Source organism: Mustela nigripes, chromosome 16 (assembly GCF_022355385.1).
Source record: "Mustela nigripes isolate SB6536 chromosome 16, MUSNIG.SB6536, whole genome shotgun sequence".
Taxonomy (NCBI): Eukaryota; Metazoa; Chordata; class Mammalia; order Carnivora; family Mustelidae; genus Mustela; species Mustela nigripes.
In genome coordinates, this window is record NC_081572.1 from 25,364,771 (window position 1) to 25,380,385 (window position 15,615).

A 15,615-nucleotide genomic window follows, 5' to 3' on the forward strand; every position below is an offset into this window, starting at 1 on the left:
CGGGGCCTCCACCTTGCTTGTGAGAGGGGGCCACTGGCTGACCCCTCCGCCTTCTCCAATGATGCTTCCCCAGTTCGTGGTTATTGCAGCTTTAATGAAACTCAGGCCAGGGGGGCCCGTGATGACCACTGGGTGGGGGATTCGGGTATGGACTCAGCCTGGAGGGGCTAGGCCAATCCTGGCCCTCTACAGGCTTCGGAAAGGAGCCTGCCCTGTCTTTCCCACTGATCCTGTTTTAAGCAGGGGAAAGGGGCAGGGGGATGCTTTAAATGAGCGTTCATTTTTCAGGGAATCGTGACATTGCATATGCTCTGGTATATCACAGGAGCTGCTGTTCTCAGAGCCGGGGATGTTTACTTTGGGGTGTCCATTCAGCTTCCAGCCTTATCCCAGGATGGAGCCAAGCAAGGCCTCCCTGTGGGAGCTTAGACTGTCTGTGCCCCTCCTTTCACACAAACCAGTTCAAGGAGGGTTCTCTGTCATTTGGAACATCTACTGGGTTGGAAGTGCTTCTCCAAATCTGAGTCCTTCCTGCTGCAGGGGAGGCTGGTGCTTTCCTCTGACCACCTCCTGTGCCTTCAGATGCTCACAAGTCCTCCCCTTGGCGTCTTCTTCGCAGACCCCAGAAACCCCACCTAGCTTCCACCTGGGGGAAGGCAGTGGGAAGCGTGCTTCAGAGAGGGTGGGTGTAGCGGGATGGGGGTGACAGGCAGGGAAAGGGGAAGGAGCTGTCTCCCTCCCCACACCTTCAGGGGTCTGTTGAGCCTGGGCACCCTTGCTGCCCCAGAGCCAAGCAATACAGCCAGAAGAAGCTGCTAGAGATAAGACTCGAATGGGGAATGGGGCTGCTGCTTGTGGGGATGTCAGCAGTGGGGAGGAGTGGGAGACCAAATCGTGTCGGCAGGGTCTGCACACGGTCACACACAGCCACACACAGTCAGTGGGACTAGGCTCAGCTCTGACTGGGCAGCTGGGTCCTCGGTGCAAGCCACCGGCCCATCTGGAGGGGATTAGAACTCCGGCCAACAACGTCAGGTGGCCCTTTTCTGGCTGGAGCCTGCTCAGCCTCGGGCAGGAAATCTGAGGCTCCCGCAAGTGGAGCTGGGTCTGGGGGGTGGTGAGAGGGGAAGGGAGAGCTTGTGAAGCACAGGTGGCTTTTTTGGCAGCACCAGCCCTGGCTCTGGAAAGTCTAGGCAGTTTGCAAAACCCTCTGTCTCCATCTCACTGACCCTCATGAGTAAGGTGACAAGTCAGGTACTTCTGACCATCTCTGGATAGATCCTCAAGGCCCAGAGAGGGTCAGAGGCTGGTCTGAGACGACAGCACACCTGGTTCTTCCCGAGGTCTTCAGGAGACTGTAAACACTGCTGAGCCTCCGTCTTCCCCCAGGAGGCACAGGCATGGCTGTGAAAGGGGCTGCATTTGGTGTGTCCTACCCCTCTCCAGTCAGTCTTCCCTCTGCTCTGTGTCCTCTTTCCCTTCCCCTGGTACCAGGCATGCGCTCGACAAAGGGATTCTGTAACAAGTTCAAAGGAAGGCGTCAGGGCCTTAACAGGTCAGGCTTCCGGGAGAGCTAGCATTTTCTGACAAGGGCAAGGCTGAACAGCAGTCTTGCTCAGACACGGGTGGTTAGGTCTGCTGCCGCTCTTCCCTTGGTTGGTCCCTCTTGTGTAGGGTCCCTGCTCTACATAGGGCTGTCCCGGAGGAGACGGGGGCCACCGCCAGGGGAGATGGGACCTCCCAGTTGGAGAAGTCACTTCACTAATTTCATCTGTCTGAGCCTCAGTCTTCTTATCTTAAAAATGGGACAACCACCACCCCACTCCCAAGGTTGCGAGGTGATGTCATGAGATAATGTATCCTCGCGGAGCAGAGCGCCTCACAGATGGGAAGAGTGTTTCAGCTCCTGAGGGAGCCAGCCAGGCTGTGCGGGAGGTGTAAAGAGGAGAGGGCTGGAGGGGGCTGGAGGGAGGCTGGCAGAGCCGGCCCTATGCGAAGGGCTGTCCCTCAAACCCAGACATCATCTTAGAGAACTCGGAGGCCTGAATACTCTGTGAGGAAACGGGGGCCCAAGGAACTTCCTGTCCCTCATCCTCCCCCCGACCGAAGTTACTCACTCGTCTAACAAAGATTTATTAAGTACCGAGTCCGTGCCAAGCTGGACCAGACTAGGCTCTGGAGAGCAAAATGGACCCTTGGTCTGAGGGAGCAGAGAGCCCAGAGGGACAGACCATCATTTCATGACTACACACGTGATCAAGTGCCATGAGGTTCCAGATCCTTGTCTGGCTCAGGACTGTGTCCTCAGCACCTTGGCACATAGTAGGCACCACAGCACTTGCTGAAAAAGGTTGCTCTGAGGAGGCGATGGCAGAGATGAGATTTGGAGGGTAGGAATTCAAGATGGCTTCATCCCTCCTCTTGCTTCTCTGTAGGCCCTGCCTCCCTCCTCCCCTTGCCCCCCTCAGGGGAAGAGAGCATCTCTGACTGGATGTCGGAGTCCCCCTGGGTGCCCCCTCCCCCAGGGGCCAGGATGCCTTAGGTGGCAGATCATCCCAAGTCCTAAATGTGTATTGGCCCTACACCCTGGCTTCTCTCTGGGTATGTTCCAGAACAAAGGTCAGCCCAGAGACCGAGGTGGCCCGGGTGATAGAGGTGTGGGGCCTGCCGACCACCAGGAAACCTGACCACCAGGCTGGGCGGCTGGGCGTGTGTCTCTCAGCTCCTTGTCCCCTCCGCAAAGATGGGATGATTAAAGTCACTATCTCCCGGTGTCTGCCCTGGGGCTTCTTGACCCTGTCGGGGAAGGGCAGACCGACTAGGCAGACTGCGGACCTGCGGGAGCGACCAAGGTGTCAGACGCGTGGAGTGAACCAGAAATAGGCCCCTCTCCCAGAAGACCGCTGAGAGTTTGAGCCTGGCAGGGCACACGCAGAATGAGAGCAGAGACTCCCGCCAGGAGGGAAAGGCACTTAAGGGATCTGCTCATTAGCATGAAATGCAAATGAGCTCGGCCTCATTTGCACAACTCAGCGCCCGGATTCGGCGAAAGGGCAACCCGGGAGGCTGCAGCGACTTGGTCCTACCCACTGCACTCCCTACAACCCGCCCTCGATGGAGCTGAGACACCCACCCCAGGCGGCCGGTGGCGCTCGGGGGCTGCGCGGTGGGGCGCACCGACTTGGGAGTCGGTGGGGGAGGGGTGGACAGCGGGGGAGGGAGGTCACCCGGTGCCTGCCTCTGCCTCTCCGCAGTGGCGTCAGCGCCCCGAAGTCTCAGAGACAGAGAACTGACTGACCTGCTTGATTTCGTCACCGTGTCTACCTTCTCAGAGGTGGGAAGTGCTCCCCGACGCCTAATGTTAGATGCCCTCTGCGCCCCACCACACTCCAGCGCCCAGCACTCCCGCGGCGCTTTGCTCCCGGGCACCTGCAGCCTTGTGGGCGGCGGGGAGAGATGGCTGGAGCTGACTGAGCCCGGGGACGCGGGGAGGTGGGGCGGGGTGAGGCCCAGGCTGTGCACGTGAGTGAGGGCGCGCGGAGAGCCACAGATCCTCGAGGACCCGCGCGGGGTAGAGGGGAGGTGTGCGCACGGCCTCCCAGCCGTGCTGGAAATCCAGAGGGAAAATTGAGGCACGGAGTTGTGGGGGTGGGGGGCGGTTAGTGAGACTCTGCAGGTCGAGACTCAGAAAGCCCAGCTCCATGCTTCCACCCCCTCCCACACACTCGAGGCCCCTGCAGGTCCCTTCGCGGGAGCCTCTCTCTGCTCCTCAGCTGCTCTGGGGGGCCCGGGTCCTGAGACCGGCATGACCTGTCTGAGGCCACGTGTTCAAGCGCGAAGCCGCAGCGAGAGAGCCAGAGCCTTCAAAGGATCTCTAGCGCCAGAGGGGATGAAGCTCAGGAGTGCCGACGTGAGGTCAGGGTCATTGGGTCAGGGTTAGAAGGTCAGGGTCAAAGTCGCATTAGTGGACCTGGGAGAGGGGTCTACAAGGCCAAGAGGTTGCTGGAAACCACGCCCAGACCTTGCACGCCCCTGAATTCCCTTGGCTCCTCCCATTTCCGCAAGACCGCCCCCCAAATGCCAAAGCCCTACCCCTGGGATGTCCTGTTCCGTGCCTCCCCTTCTTCGGTCCAGCTCCCAGGTTCGACTCCAGGGTGGGCGATTTAATTAGGTGGAGACCCAGGATTTCGCTCTGGGGTCCTAGTCACACCCCACAGCCCGGCCGCCGGCCTCTCTTCTTCTCCAGGCCCGCCCAGGGCTGAGCCCCACCCTCCGGCTGTGGTCCAATTCAGGGGTCGTGGACAAAGAATACCCCGGGGTCGGTGGCGCTATCCCAGGACCCGGCGCGGATTACTCTGATTCCCCGGGGCTCCCTCCAGGGGAGTCCCAGAGACCCCAGCGGCCAATAGGAAAGTGGGTTCGGTCTGGGTAGCCGTCTAATTGGCTCTGGCCTTCGGGAGCGGACCCAGGGGCAAGGGGAGGGGAGAGGGGCGGTCCTGGGCTTCGGGGTGGGAACCGGATTCCAGCTGTGGTTCTCTCCCCCGGCGCCCCCGCCCTCACTGCCACGGCGGCCCGCCAATGGGCGCGCGGCTCGGGGCCGGCGGCCCGCGGCGATTGGCTGCGAGGCTGGCTGGGGAGAGGCGGGGCCGAGGCTTGAAGTTGGAGTGAGGGATCCAGCTGTGGTGTGAGCCGGGCTCCTCGCCGCCGCTTTCGCTTGCTCGCTCCGCGTCTCGGCCGGAGGAGGAGGCAGTGGCGCCGGCGACAGCTACGGCAGCGGCAGCCACCGCGGCGGCTGCGGCGGCGGCATCTCCGCCTCCACCCCCGCCCGGGACGGCCCCCCACCGTCTCCCCGCCCCTCCCGGACCGTGAGCCCGCCGCGGGGCGGAGGAAGGAGCCGCCCCCCACCCCCTCCAAACCCACCCCAAAGAGATCCCTCCTCCCCTCCCCCAGCCGCCGCTGGCGCGGAGCCGGGACGATGCTGACCCCTTAGATCTTGCTCCAGCTGCGCCGCGGGAAGAGGGGGCGCCCCCCCATCTCCCCCGCTCTCCGACCCCCTTCTCTCTCCCCCTCTCCCGGCCGCTTCGCCGAAGGTAGCGCCGAATCGGGCGACCGGAGCCTGGGCGCGAAGCGAAGAAGCCGGAACAAAGTGAGGGGGAGCCGGCCGGCTGGCCCAGGGGGCCCCAGGAGCCCTGGGGAAGCGGGACTCGCGCCGGGCGGGGCTTCCCTGCGACCCGGCGCCCCGCGGGCAGCATGCCCCTGCGGGCAGGGGGAGCTGGGCTGAACTGGCCCTCCCGGGGGCTCAGCCTGCGCCCTAGAGCCCCCCAGATGCGCCCCCGCCGGGGCCCCCCGGTGGCGTGAGGACACCTCCTCTGAGGGGCGCCGCTCGCCCCTCTCAAGACCGCCTGGGGCCCCGGCTGGCCAGAGGATGGACGAGGAGGAGGATGGAGCGGGCACCGAGGAGTCAGGACAGCCCCGGAGCTTCATGCGGCTCAACGACCTGTCGGGGGCCGGGGGCCGGCCGGGGCCGGGGTCGGCGGAAAAGGACCCGGGCAGCGCGGACTCCGAGGCGGAGGGGCTGCCGTACCCGGCGCTGGCCCCGGTGGTTTTCTTCTACTTGAGCCAGGACAGCCGCCCGCGGAGCTGGTGTCTCCGCACGGTCTGTAATCCATATCCTCCAGGGCACGACGGCCGGGCTAGGGGGTCCGCAGGGGGGCGGGCCGCGCCGCCGGAGGGGACTGAAAGCCAGGTGAGTCGGAGAAGTGAGCTGGAAGGTGGGCAGAAGTGGGGAGGGGGGCTGCTAAGGGAGGGAGGGGGCTTCAGAGTGGGAGCGGAGACGCGAGCAGGTTTGGCTGATACCCCAGACGAGCCCCACCTCGGTACACACACCTCAGTCCTCCTTGGGGGGCTGGGATCCAGGCCAGGAAAAGAGAGGAGACGTGCCCCGCTGGTTTGTAGCTGGACGCTCTCCAGATGTGGGCAGGGGAGGGTCGTCATCCTCCAGATGTGGGAAGCTTCGGGAGTCTGGGAGCTCTACTCCGCCCGCCGCCCGTTAGCGAGCTGGGTTGGGTTTCCGAGTTTGGGGGGTGGGGTAGGGAGGAAGCTGCGGGGACGGGGGAGGGGGGACTGCGATCTTCTGGGTTTCCCTCCGGCCCCCGCTCCAAAGTTTGAGGTGGATTCTAGGGTCTGTTCCCCGCCCCCAACCTGGTCCTCGAGGCCGGGGTTTCTACTGACCCAGAGGGAAATGTTGGGGGGCGGGGACCAGGTCCTAACTCCCCCACCCCCACCCGCGGGTTGGAGGCACAACAAGGAGATTCCGGCGGCGGCTGATGTCAGGGGCGCAGAATGAGAACAAGATGTGGTGGTGAAGGGGAAGCTGTCTGCCCCCAGGGCTGGAGTTGAGACCCTTTCAGCTGGAGCCCATTGCCCGGAGTTCCTCCCTTCTCCCCAATTCTTCATTCAGCGCGGGGTGCTTTGTGTTGGGGTTAGGGAGTTTTTTTTTTCTTGTGGAGGGAAAGACTGTGTCGAGAGCTTTGACCAGCGGGGGATGGGATTAAGCCTGTCCAAGTTACCCTGTCACAAATAGAGTGCTCCCGCCTCATGGCGGGGCAGGTATGTGAGACCGCAGCCTTGGAGAAAGTATTGGGGGAACAGTGAGGCTGGAAGCTGGTTGGCTAAGGAAGACTCGGGTCCAGCACCCCAGGGTCTACTCCTTGGCTGGGTTTGTGGAATGTAAGCCCCACATTCTGGGGAGGTAGATTTGGCACTGCCCCCTATCCTCCGTCTGATCTGGAGTGATAGGGGAGACCCCAGCCCCCTGAGCCCCCTGGCTTCTCCCCCAGCCCCTAGCACAAAGCTCCAGCTTGACTGATGCAGGTTTCCCAGGCTCCGGGGTGGGTCCCGTCACTGCCGGAAGGAAAGGGGGGGTGCGCTGCCATCCCCGGTCTTGAAAGCTTCTCCCGACTCCTTCCTCCCAGCTCAGAGGCTCTTTTGGACCCGGGTGGGAGAACTCAGGTTTCCCTTAGGCTTTACAAAGCCTAAGAGCCCAACCGGGACTCTGCTTTGGGGGAAGTGGGGGGAGCTCGGTGCCGCCCTCACTCTCTGCAGCTCTGCTGCCTCTAGTGCGCAAAGCAGGGATGTGAGCTTGTGTCCCCCCAACCCCCACCCTCTACACCCCGCAGGTTTTTAGGAAGCTCCCCTCTTTACACCCTAACTCCATCCCTTATCCCTTCTTCCTTTCTCTCTGAACTGCAGAGAGAGAGGTAGGGGGTCTCAGAGAGGTCTGATTCCTCCCCCCCATCCGCACCCCTACCCCCTAGGCCCCTTTCTCCATGTAGAGATGGACATGGGGAGCAAATATATCTGAGAAGACGGGTTCTGGTTATCTCTCCTCTCTACCCCTAACCACGTACCCTCTTCATGAATGGTAGAAAGCCCATCCCCCTCCCCTCTTCCTCAGGAGTCCAGGGAATGTAGAGAGATCTCTCCTTTCCCTCCCCCTCTAAAACAACCATATCTCTCTGCCAGCATCTTCCCACCTGCCCTAGCTCTAGGGGCTAGTGAATGGTCTGGGGCCAGATTCCTTCCTTGAGGGGCTCTGAGAGGGAGCAAGTGGAGAAGGCTGGAATGAGGAAAGAGAGGTGGGACCCCAGTGCTCTTCTTGGGGGTGGAGGAGCAGGCTCTCGTCTGGGGTAGTGGGAGTCTGGGATGTGGGCCGGCGGCGTCACTAGGCCTAGACAAGTCACTAAGCCTGGGTTGGCTGAGGATGGGTTGAGAACAATTTTTTTGGCCAAGGGGGTGTCTGTGCTGGGTCCCACCAATCCTATCACACCTGAGTGTCAAGGTGAACCTGTATTGTCATCACCGGAGGGGCTCTGAGCTGTCTCTTGGACTTCAGTCTTTCCCTTTCTCTCTTTTTGGTACCAGTGAAGCTTCCCTTGGTTCCATGAGATTCTCTGTACCTCTGAGTCTGAGGGACATAGGGACACCTCCCTCACTAACTGAAGCTAGTCAGACTTTTGTTGCCATTTTTTCTCAGCCCCTCCTCCTGTAGCCACTAACACACCAGGTTTCCTAGAGAGGAGATCTAGACCCAGGTAGGAAGTAGTTTGCATGGGTGTGAGTGTGTGTGGGATGGGGTGGGCAGCAAAAGGAAGAGAGGCTCAGAAGTGCCTGTGCTGCTACTGTGAAGACCAGGGGCCCTACTGATGGGAGTGCCAGGGGCTGTGCCAGGGGCACTCCCATCAGTAGGGCCCCCCTCCTCCCAGTTATAGGGGAGCAAGTTGGACTTTCCAGTATGTGTTTCTTGAAGTGTGAGGGAGTGCATCGCCCCTCCCGGAAAGGAGATCCTGAGCATTCCCTCTCTGGCTGTTGTGTCACATCTGGAAGTTTGTGTAGGAGTTTCTCCAAGCTCAGAGCCCAGCACAGCTTTTTCTCATTTGGAAATCACAGGCTGGCATTTGGGATGCCGAGAGGGGGAGTGAGAGGGGGGCCAGAGGGGGAGAAGGGAGCCTGCCAGGAGTAGGGGGAGGAGAAGGGGGAGGCCCGAAAGGCAGGAGCCCTAATGGCTTCCAGAAGTGAGGGTGAGTGTATGACTGCGTCACTGTGTGTGCGTCTGCAGGGGAGGGGGCACCAGGAATTTCTGGAGTTTTCCATGCCACTGTCCCAGTGCCCCAAGTTTGCCTGTTTCCCTTACCTAGGGAGAAATCTCCATTTTGGTCCTTAGAGGAAATGGGAGGGGGTGTTCTTCCTGTGCCCTCACCAGTTCCCTCCTCTCATTTTAAAACCCAAGACTCTCCAGAGGGGGTTCTGAGGAAGAGGGCTAGGGAACTGAACGGGACTGGGGGAGCAGAGCACCCTGGAGCACTCCTGCCCCAGGCCCACCTTACCTTCCTACTGGGTTACACACCCACTCGACTCCACGGAACCGTTGGGGGACTCCCCATCACCCACAGTGCCAGCTGGAGCCATTCCTGGGATTACCCCCCCCCCCCCCCCCCCCCCCCCCCCCGCTCCCGCTGCAGCCCTCACCCCACCCTGCCTGCCTCAGCCAGGGTGGCGACAGACACAGCTGCTCACACGTGTGTGTGTGTGTGTGTGTGTGTACATGCTCACACACATACACACACACACACAGAGTCACGGACGTTTGAATCAGATTTCTGGCCTATTTCCCCTTCCAAAGATTCCAACAGGCCGGCTCTCTTGTGTCTCTGGGTCTCACGTCTCTGTCTCTGGGTGGGGCCGGCTGCCTTTCTTCGGGCTTCAGTTTTCAGTTCAGCTGGAAACCTCTCTCCCCACACGCCCACAGGCTGGAGCAGAGGAGACCACTGGGAAACAGGCTGTGGGAGTGGGGGCTTGGCTGGGGGAATCCCCCTTTCCGCCTCCCCAGTGCTGGCCACACTGCTGAGCCCCTATAGTCCACACCACCCCCCAGGAATGCAGAATCCCTCCCCATAGATGGCAGCCGCTTTGTGGCTCTGAGGGGCGGGTGAGACAAGGATCCCACCTTCCCAACTCATACTAGGAGGCCAGGATTCCTGGGTCTAGGCCCATTTCCTCCTCAGTGCTCCTCTGTCTCAGATCTCCAGGCTCCAGTTTGGGGAGCGGGGCAGCCGGAGGGCCTGCTTCTCTTCTTAGTCACGCCAGGGCCCCCGTGCCCCTGAAGGTGCCCCGGTCCTCCTCCCTCCTGTCCCCACCTCCCTCTCCCTTACAGCTGCCAGGCTAGGCAAGGGCTCTAGATAAAGCCCCACAGAGAGGACTGAGTTGTACAGATAACATGCTCTAGTTCTCCTGGAGGGAGAAGAGGAGGAGGGATGGAAGTGGGTTTCCTCACCCTGCCATTTCCTTTTTCTCTGCTTTTGATGGTGGGCTGTGGGGATAAGAAAGAGCCTCCCCTCTCCTACCCACCTCCCCCTTTGGGATCCACTCCAGCCCTGACAGTTGCCATAGCAACAGTAGACATGTGACTGCACAGGTCTCTCATAGTCACTATGGCAACCAGTGTCTCCCGTTCCCTTGGTTGCCATGGGGATTTGTCACATGGTTTCCCCCCAACCTGATAACCTGTGGGTCTCCTACTTTCTCTTCCCTGCGTGAGGACAAGATAGCAGTCTGGTGAAGGGGAGTTCATGTGTGAGGGGGTCCCTTTAATTGCCATAGCAACAAATCCACACCACCTGGTGACACATCCTCCTGTTGTTATGGCAACAAGGGAACATCACACGGTGACATAAGGCCATGTTCCCAAGGAAACGAGCCTTACCCTGAGAAGGGTGAAAGACCCCCATCCTCATTAATTATTTCTCAGTTCAGATTGTCCCCCAGGTCCCTGTGCCTTAGTATCTTCCCTGTCCATTAACGGTTACCTTTAGGGATGGGGAAAGGTAGAGAGCAAACAAGATGAACCTGAGATGTGCTAAATTCCCAAGGGGACCCCTGACAAGGGGTTTCCATGGTCCAGAGCTGGAGATGGGGTTATTTGGAGGCAGAATCTAGCTATAAGAGGCCCCAGAAGGTGGGGACAGAAGGAGTCCCAGCCCCTTTGTGATGTCCCTTCCACTCCCACCCCCATTGTTATCAGTGTATCCCTGTTGAGGCAAACAAGACAGGAAAATATGACAGGAGATCCAGTGGCTTCTAAGCAGGGAGACTGAACGATTGATTGATCATTCGTTCGTTCATTCGTTCGTTTCCTCCACGTATCGTCTGCCACATGCCGGGAGCTACTGTCCCCTTCGTAGGGGATACGAGCGTGTATCTGAGTGTCCCTGCTTCAGCAAGGGGGATGAGACTAGTGCACAGACGGCCTGGGGCGTGGCAGCATCCCTGCCGTTCAAGGGGTCCAAATAGGTGTTCCAGGAGCCCCTCTTCCCAAGAGAACTGCCCACAGCCCCCCCTTGTAGAGATAACTGCTCATATGGGTCCCTTCCCTGCAGAGAAGAGGAGGCTAGCTTGGGGAATGCAGACCCATTCTTGAAGGTAATTGTCCCTCCCTTTCCAGAGAATCACCCCAAGACAGCTCCCTCCCCATCCTCCTTTTTCCAGGGTGACCCCTGGCTGACACCCCTTCTGGGGAGACATCCATTCGGCTCAGGTTCCACTCTAGAAAACAGCTCCAAGGAAACAGAACATTCTCTTGATTTCCCCCTTCCATCTACTTACCCCCCAAACCTAGAACTGTTTTTTGGGTTTTGTTTTGTTTTGTTTTGTTTTTTTACTCTTATTCTGGGAAACTTCTACTTGGGAAACTGCAGTGCCTTGCCTGTTTGGGTGCCTGTCGGTGGCAAGGATTGTGAGGGCAAAGAGCCTAAGTGGCAGAGAGGCCTAGGAGGGGATTGCGGGTGTCCTGAGCTGCCGCGGGGTGGGGTGGCCTGAGGTTCAGGACAGAGATGGGGGGTGGCTGGGACCAGCTGGGAGCAAATTCCTGGGGTCCCCAGACAGGGACTTTACACTCCAGAAGTGAGGTTCTGACAGGAAGATTCCCCGGCCCTAGGTCCTCTGTGCCGCAGTGTGGCTTGGTGGGCCGTGCGGTGGGCGGCCACGACACCCTCCACCCCCTCCCTGAGGCCCCTCCTTTGCTCCGTCTCCACTCTCTGCTCCCTTCTATCTTCTCTGTTCTCCCCACCCCGTATTTCCTTTGAGAAAAAGAGGATGCTGGATCACTTCCAGCAAGGGTCCCACGTCCAGACCCTTCTAAGGTCCAGAACCCACTTCGGACGTTCTCCCGTTGATGGGCTGGACGTTAGGCCCTTACTAAAATCCACCCTGTGGAAAGACTCGCAGTCCGTGTGTGCAGAGTACTGCCTGCTCTGCGTGGCGTGGGGACTCCCATCCAGCCCGGGGCCTGGTATGCGGTGGGTCTTCATTGTGTCAACGCAGGAGTGTGTTTGGAGGCCACCTGAGGGCTCCAGGAGGCCAGGGGCAGGGTGGGCACTTGGAGAGGGCGTGACAGGCTCCAGTGCTGTGGTGGAGAACAGCTACGGCTGTGGACCCTCTTGCTGTGGACCCTCTTGCATGCCCCTGCCCATCTGACCGGTGCCTGCACGTTCCCGCCAGCCCCTCCCCTGCACACCGGAGCCACTGTGGCAGCCGCTGTCCCAGATCGGAAGCTCGGACGCCTCGGTCCCATTGCGGCTTCTCCCCGTGACCTTCAGCGTAGGACTTGGGCTCTCCCGGGCCTCCGTGCACTTGGGTTCTGGGGAAGAACGTGATCCACCCCGGATACTTCTCGGGGCTGTTGTGAGCATCAGATGTGGCGTGGCGCGAAAGCGCTTGGTAAACTGTAAGGCAGGCATAATCCGACTTTAGGTTTGTGTCACACATTCACTGCATTCTCTCATTTGCTTCTCACATCTTCCCCGGGAGGTAGGACAGAAGAGGATTCAGATTCAGTAGCACACTCTTGGTGTCTGGCATTTCCACAGGCACGATCGATTTTATCCCCCAAATGGCTTGTGCAAATAGTCAGGGTATTTGTGGCTTTTCCTACTTTACAGCCAAGGAAGCTGGGTGTGGAGAGGTGATGTTCAAGGTGGGCCTGGGCCGGGCTTGGGCCTGGGCTTGGTCAGACACGTGGGCCCCATCTCAGATGGCGGAGGGCGGCGGGGGGTAGTGGGGGGCTTGGGGGGAAGATGAGAAACAGGAGGTGCTGGGGGGGGGGGGGGGGGGGGGGGCGCAGGTGCGGCTGCAACCCCTGCCAGCTGTTTCCTTGACCAACCCCCCCGGATACCTGGTTTGAGCGTATCAGCATGTTGGTCATCCTTCTCAACTGTGTGACCCTGGGCATGTTCCGGCCATGTGAGGACATCGCCTGTGATTCCCAGCGCTGCCGGATCCTCCAGGTGAGTTGGGGAGCATTGGGGGAGGGGCATCCTCAGCTGAATAACTGCTAAAATGTCTCTGGGAGGGGCCCTGACCCCACTGGTGGGGGAGGGAGTGGGGGGGGGTTGTTTCCCCCCCACCCCCCAGTTTCAAATGCCTCTCATCCCCACACCAGGCCTTTGACGACTTCATCTTTGCCTTCTTCGCCGTGGAGATGGTGGTGAAGATGGTGGCCTTGGGTATCTTCGGGAAAAAGTGTTACCTGGGAGACACTTGGAACCGGCTTGACTTCTTCATCGTCATTGCAGGGTGAGGGCCTGGGCAGGAGGTGGGAGAGCTCCCTGCCCCAGGAACAGGGTCCTAGGCCCCAGTACTGCCCCCCCTGCCCCGCCCATTTCCAGCTGTGCTTTCTCCTGGCTGTCCCCTCAGGGTCCGAGGTGGTCTTGCCTGTAAAGCTCAAGCCCTTGCTTCCACGTCCTCCTCTGTTTATTCTTCCATGGGGATCTGTCCTTGGCTTGGGGGTGGCCTTGCCCCCAGACAGAGAGCTGGCTCTTCGGGGTCCCTTGGTGGAGGAGAGGGAGGAGTCAGAGGTTTGCTGCCGCACCGCAGCAAGATTCCTCACTGACCTCTTTTGACCCCCATGGCGGCCTCAGACTCAAAGGGCCTCCCTTTGGGCCCCTCCCTGCAGGATGCTGGAGTATTCGCTGGACCTGCAGAATGTCAGCTTCTCAGCTGTCAGGACAGTCCGCGTGCTGCGACCGCTCAGGGCCATTAACCGGGTGCCCAGTGAGTGACCCCTTGGCCCTCAGCCCCTGGATGGAGAGCCCCCAGAGGAAATCTGGAAACCCCAGATCCCACCCCTACCTCCTGACCACTCACTGGCCTCATCAGGGCCTGGCAGTCTGAGGCAGATCTCATCAGACAAGGGCTCAGTGGGGAGCTGGGGCCACTGGAGCCAACAGAGTCCCCAAACCGGCCTGTGGCCCTGTGAGAGTTACCTGAAAACACCGTCCCCCTGATTTTAGCCTGATTTGGGGGGTCAGAATCTCAGACATGTCTCAAATGACTCCTTCCCTTCAGCTAGAGCACAGCTCCCTCCAGGGGAACAGGGGTGAGTGGGAAGGGGGAGGAGAGGTGGGTAGGCCAGGAGGGGTGGATACAGCATGTAATGGCGTTTTCTAGCTAGAACAGCCTTTCACGCACTCGGGCTCCCACGAGTGAGACCATACTAGCCACACTGAGCATGACTTCTCTCCAGACAAGGCCACTACATGTCTCACCCTCCGCCTGTGTCCCATTCCTCCTTCCCACCCCCTTCCAACCCACTGCCGCAACTGACTGCGGGACCATTATCTAAATTAAACCGCATTGGTTTCCTGAGCCAGCCAAGCTTTGGCAGCTCTAGCTCCCCCTATATCCTGGCTCCCCCCACCCTTGCTCAGGCCCCCTTTGCAAGTCCCCAACCTACACAGGCTGCAAATGGTCTCCACCTCGGTCCCGGGAGTCGGGGGTGGGGGATAGGAGCATGTTTCTGGGGCTCTGTGCCCCATGTAGCGGCAGCCGCCTGTGCTGTGTGTGTGTTTGTGTGTGTGTGTGCATGTGTGTGTGTATATGAGATGCGGCTGCCTTTGGGTAGGCAGTGCTGCTCCGTGCCCTCTGGGCTTCAGGACGTTAGTGTTAACAGGAGCCCCAGACAAGGGGCACGACCGCTTTCACCGCCCCTCCCACCCTAGGTGATGGCTGGCAGATTTATAGGCCTCTGTCTAACCATCGGTGTAATTCCCTTAATGCAAACCCTGAGGAATTGATCTCAGCTGGAGCCTAGAGGAGCTGAAGGAGGATGAGGCTGGAGGAGGGGGTGAGGGACTGAGTGAGAAGGCCGGGCTTGAAAGGCCAGGCAGGATGGCTGCAGGCACCGGGAGGGTTAATCAGCTGCTGCCTAGAAGCTTCTTCCTCTGGAGGGGCAGGGGGCCATGAGTGGCACTTGGGGGGTCAAAACCAGCCATTAGAGATCTCTGTGCATAACAAGGGTTTGGTGGCCTGAGGGTGGTTCAGAGCAGGTGGAGTATGGAATGGTATGGAATCCTGGACCTGGAGTGAGGAGCCAGGGCAGTATCTCCCAACAAGTCTGGAGGGGGAGGGGCTCTGGTGGCCTGATAATTGATGGTCGCTGGAGAAGATGGCCTTGTGTCTCCTCACCTCCGATGTGGGGCTCTGTATCAACAGAGAATGGACCCAGCAGGGGGCTCAGAACCATAGCGAAGCTCAGGGGGTCTGGACCCTTGCTGAGGGTCTGGCTTTCGAAGTGAGGTTGCTTCCTTGCGAACCTTCCTCCTGGAGTTCTCTGCCTCAGTTTCCCCAAAGACTGCAGTGGTGATAACTGATGACTTAGGAAGGTCAGATGACTGTGTCAGGTGAGAGGCAAGTGTGTGTGTGTGTGTGTCTGAGTGTGTGTGTCTGTGTGTGTGTGTACATTGTGCGGTGGGATCTAGAAGCAGAATGCCGGGCAGTTCTGTGATACTGGACAAGTCCTATCAGTTCTCTGAGCCTCCTTGATCCTCCTTTGTGAACTGAGATGGTGTGGGATGTTAGCAGGGGTGTGGTGCAGGAGAGAGGAGCTTTGGAACCCTCGAGCACTCTGGCTCATCCTTGGTGGTCTTATGTGCTGATTCATATGGATGGGGTAAGAGGGTCGGTGGGCAGGGGCTTGGGGCTGCCAGGCCTGCCTGTGGAGTTAGAGGTGTCCGTTGGTCTCCCCTCCAGCTTGAACTGGGTGTCTCTGCCCGGGAAACCCCA

General features: G+C 59.8%; 1 protein-coding gene across 18 annotated transcripts in view; it reads left to right on the forward strand.

Annotated features, from left to right (window-relative positions):
• Positions 1 to 4,659: 4,659 nt before the first annotated feature.
• CACNA1G (calcium voltage-gated channel subunit alpha1 G) overlaps positions 4,660 to 15,615 on the forward strand; it is a 62,643-nt gene continuing 51,687 nt past the window's right edge. For all 18 annotated transcript variants that reach the window (XM_059379235.1, XM_059379218.1, XM_059379226.1 and 15 more), the window contains exons 1-4: positions 4,660 to 5,666; positions 12,727 to 12,839; positions 12,995 to 13,128; positions 13,508 to 13,605. In XM_059379235.1, coding sequence (XP_059235218.1) covers positions 5,426 to 5,666; positions 12,727 to 12,839; positions 12,995 to 13,128; positions 13,508 to 13,605 — 586 coding nt within the window. In that variant the 5' untranslated portion in view covers positions 4,660 to 5,425. The remainder of the gene's footprint in view (positions 5,667 to 12,726; positions 12,840 to 12,994; positions 13,129 to 13,507; positions 13,606 to 15,615) is intronic.